The 3,834-nt window shown below is 46.7% G+C and overlaps 2 protein-coding genes across 2 annotated transcripts in view; one reads left to right on the top strand and one right to left on the bottom strand.

Moving 5' to 3' along the window:
* Positions 1 to 905, bottom strand: part of snx2 (sorting nexin 2) — a 33,319-nt gene extending 32,414 nt beyond the window's left edge. The window contains exon 1 of the mRNA XM_014029737.1: positions 593 to 905. Within this exon, the coding sequence (XP_013885191.1) occupies positions 593 to 799 (207 nt within the window). The 5' untranslated portion in view covers positions 800 to 905. The remainder of the gene's footprint in view (positions 1 to 592) is intronic.
* A 638-nt stretch (positions 906 to 1,543) lies between these two features.
* On the top strand, positions 1,544 to 3,834 carry LOC106533447 (protein enabled homolog; the record flags this gene model as incomplete). Its single annotated transcript, XM_014029738.1, is given in 6 exon segments — positions 1,544 to 1,868; positions 2,443 to 2,669; positions 2,735 to 2,868; positions 2,942 to 3,170; positions 3,429 to 3,638; positions 3,710 to 3,834. Coding segments are annotated over 6 exon segments (1,040 nt in total), but the record flags the coding sequence as incomplete, so codon positions are not given.

The following is a 3,834-nucleotide window of genomic DNA, read 5'->3' as shown; positions in this document are numbered from 1 at the left end:
ATATAAAATCAAACATTTATCAAACGTTCACGAAGATTTTCAAAGTTAAATCTCTTAATAAAACCTAAAAACCCAAAAATATTCTTTAGTTTGTTCAGAGACAAACTGTTGTAAAAACACACGGCTGATTTTAGTGATTTAAAAAACATTTTATTTTGACAGAGCTTCATTCAGAACTGTAACCTGATGGATGAAGTGCAGAAAAACTCAATGTTTTCAACTATTACTGATTTGTGAAACTAAAAACAAGCTCAATAAGCACGTTAGGGTTGTGTTTTTCCCAGCTCCCCTGAAGGCATCACGCTCACCTGTGTGCCTGTCACCTGACTGCGCCTTCTCCCTGACCCTGCTCGGCTCCTGTAGCTGTGAAGGCCACGGTTTGTTTGCTGTTTTTATCAACATTTTAAAGATGCTTTTACTTTGAAAGGAGAAACAAAGGCCTTCACGCGCCGGACCTCGTTAAACAAACACGGATTTAAGGTTTCCCGGTGGTTTCTGCTCCTTTATGTTTATGTTTATCACATCACGTCCTGCCTGCCTGCTCCTGCTTCCATTCGGCCTCCCTCCCTCCCTTCCATCACCTCCTCCTCACCTCCTCCTGAGCGGGGCTCGGCTCCGGGAACAGGTCCTCCCCGTCCTCCACCTCGTGGAAGTCGGTGAGCTCCGGCGGAGGCTCCCGGGCTGCTGCGTCCGTCATGTCGGCGTCCTTCCTGCGGGCTGAGAGCGACGGGAGGCGGCGAGCAGTCAGAGAAGTGACGGGAAGAGGAGCGGGAGTCAGGAGGTTCTCCTGCTCCGTCATGTGACGTCCTGCTGGGAACCAGAGAGCAGCGGGACGAGCAGGAGGTCTCACTCTGCTCCAAAATCCTACAACATTCCTGAAAACAAAGTAACTGACCGAGGTGGTCTAAAAGTGGTACAACAGGGACAGAACACATTAAACTTACTGTTACTGACTGATTTTAGTGTCGGTAAATATTATTCTTGAAACTTGAAGCAGAGTGAGACCTCCTTCTTATTCTGCTCCCTGAGTTGAGTTGAGTTGATTATTTCCAAATATTTCATTTTTTTTAAATTAACAAACTAAACAGTAATAAAAATAATAAAATGCATTAATCTCCTCAGATTGAATTAAGTTTGTAGATGCTGTTTAACTTAGATATTAAATTTTTTAATGCCAGTTTTCATTCAGATATCCATCTTTACTAGATTACTCAGATATAACACATGATCACTTTAGTGATTTTAATATGTTTGTAGTCAGGTCAAAGGTCAACAGAGAAGTGTTTACATTCAGGAGGAAGATTTTATTCTAAGTAAAATCAGTTCAGTTAAAACCTGGTTGAAACAAGAATAAAGAGCTAATAAACATCACTATTTTAAAAACCCATGAAAATGTTTTAATTTAGACTGTTTTTCATTAAAATGAAAAGCATGAATAAAATTATAGCTTTTTAAACGAGCAGTGTTGTAAAGTTTGTTAAATATAATAGACGATCTTCGTTTCAAAGACCGTTAACTTGTTTCAACCCGGATCATTTTTAGATGAGCACATGGTCACTTCCGGGCTGACCGTCGCTTCCGTAACGTTCAGTTTGACTGAAGTATTTCTAACAGAGGGAGTTAACGCGTTCACAGGTCTGAGTCGGTTTTAGTTCAGTTTCCTGGAGAGTTTCTAACACTTCCTGTCCGCGGAAACACTTCTTACCTTAACAAACTTTACTTCCGGTGAAGTTTGTTGTGTAGCTCTGTTAGCATGGATGCTAGTGGGGACACAGCTGTCCTGAAGCCCGGTGAGGAAGAGCAGCATGAAACCCAAGCAGGAGAAGAGGAGGACCTGGACCAGGAGTTAGCTAAAATGACCGTTGAAGGTAAACCGTGGAGCAGTCTGAGGTCTGGTTCTGGTTCTGGTTCTGGTTCAGGTTCGGGTCTTTAGAAAGTAAAGTTCCTGAGAAATGAAACTGTTGTAGCTTCAGCTGCTCCTGACGTGTTGTTGTGTGTTTGTGTAACACAACAGGTGTTGTGTGGAAATCTGTTCCCTGCTGGTTCAACCTTAAATCACAGAGGAACTGAGTTTCATACAACACCTAGTTTGATCTGGGTATCTTAGATTTTAATGTAAGAAAAGATAAAAATCATAAATTATTACTTGTTTCAAACATAATCAGGCCTCTCAGCTTGATATAAATAGTTTTATAGTTTTGAACAATCTTTAAACTTTACTTCCAGTAAATAAAGATTATTTATTTAAATCCAGGTAATATTTATGTGATTAACTGAGCTCAGGAAGTTTATTTCTTTGTTTTAAACAGATTAATGATCATAAAGCTGCAGCTCAGAACAGATTTATAAATAAATAATTTAGTTTTACAGTGAAGAGCCTGGATCAGATTAAAGATATTATTTAAGCCTCTAACCCCCTGTCCTCATGCTGTCCCCCCTCAGACCTGATCCAGAAGGTCCAGTTGGTTCAGACGGACGGTACCGTGGACTCTGGCACCAACACGCAGCCGGACTGGGAGGAGCAGGTGTCGGCCATGTTTGAGTGCAGCTCCAAGCTGATGGAGGAGTACAGCCGGCTGCTGAAGAAGCAGGAGGAGGAGGAGGAGGAGCACGTGAAACACAAGCAGCAGCTGCAGAGGATGAAGGAGGAGGCGCTCCGCCAGCAGCAGGTAAGACGCTGACGCACACACACCTGCTCCTCTGAACCGCTCTGAGCTGAACCTGCTGCCTTCAGGCTCAGCTGGAAAAAATCGACTCGCTGAAAGTGAAGCTGCAGCTCAACAACTCCAAGACCACCAGGAAGAACTTCCTGAGCAAGAAACAGGAAGTGACCTCAGAGAGGAGCCGAGCAGAGGAGGAGAGGAACAGGTGAGGAGCAGCTTTCAGAGACCCCCGACCTTCCAGAGCCCCCCTGAGCCCCCCTGCTGTCCCCCCCCCCCAGGCTGCTCAGGGAGCTGGAGGAGAGCGACAGGAAGCTGCGTACGCTCAGCGAGCAGCACAGCGAGGAGCAGCGGAGGAGCGGGGAGGAGCTGGAGGAGCTGAGGCGGGAGATGCAGCGCGTGACGAAGGAGGCGCAGGAGGCGCAGCTGCAGGCGCTGCGTGATGAGGTCACCGCCGTGGAGAAGCAGCGAGACGCAGCCGTGTCCCACATCGAGGCCTGGCTCCGAGAGGTGACTGAGGCTAACACATATAGCATTGTAGCTAAAACCTAAAGATCAGGAGCTAACAGCTAAAATTAGCTGAACTAACAAAAGGCTAAAATGGACAGGTTGTAGCTAAAAGACTAAACAGCCAAAGAAGCTAAAACCTAAATAACAGGAGCTAACAGCTAAAATTAGCTGCACTAAGAAAAGGCTAAAATGAAGAAGTTGTAGCTAAAAGCTAAACTTGACACAGCTGAGTCTCTGGTTTGGTTTCCCCTGGTCCAGGTGTCTCAGTACCTGCACGCTCTCAGGGAGGAGTTCCCGCAGCAGTACCAAACGGACCGGGCCAAGTGGGAGAGAAACGAAGGTTTGGTCCGGAAGAACAAGGCGGAGCTCCAGAACCGGTTCCGGGAGGTTCTGCAGCAGCTCCATCAGGGTCGGGAGCTGGAGGCCCTGCCCAGGATCAACATGCCGGTTCTGCCCCAGGTGCCCATGGTGAGTCAGAACCACTGCACGGTCCAGAAGCACAGTTTGGGTTTAACTCAGAACCGTCTGCTCTGTGATAGGCTGATCTCAGGCTCAGACAGGTGATGAAGTCGCTGGCTCCGCCCCCACTTCCTGTACACCCCGCCCACCAGCCCCTCCCTCCACAGAGACTCCCACACTTCTTCCCACCCCACCTCCGTCAGCC

The sequence above is a fragment of the Austrofundulus limnaeus genome, unplaced genomic scaffold (genome assembly GCF_001266775.1).
Source record: "Austrofundulus limnaeus strain Quisiro unplaced genomic scaffold, Austrofundulus_limnaeus-1.0 Scaffold947, whole genome shotgun sequence".
Classification (NCBI taxonomy): domain Eukaryota; kingdom Metazoa; phylum Chordata; class Actinopteri; order Cyprinodontiformes; family Rivulidae; genus Austrofundulus; species Austrofundulus limnaeus.
This window is presented reverse-complemented; position numbering and strand designations above follow the sequence as displayed.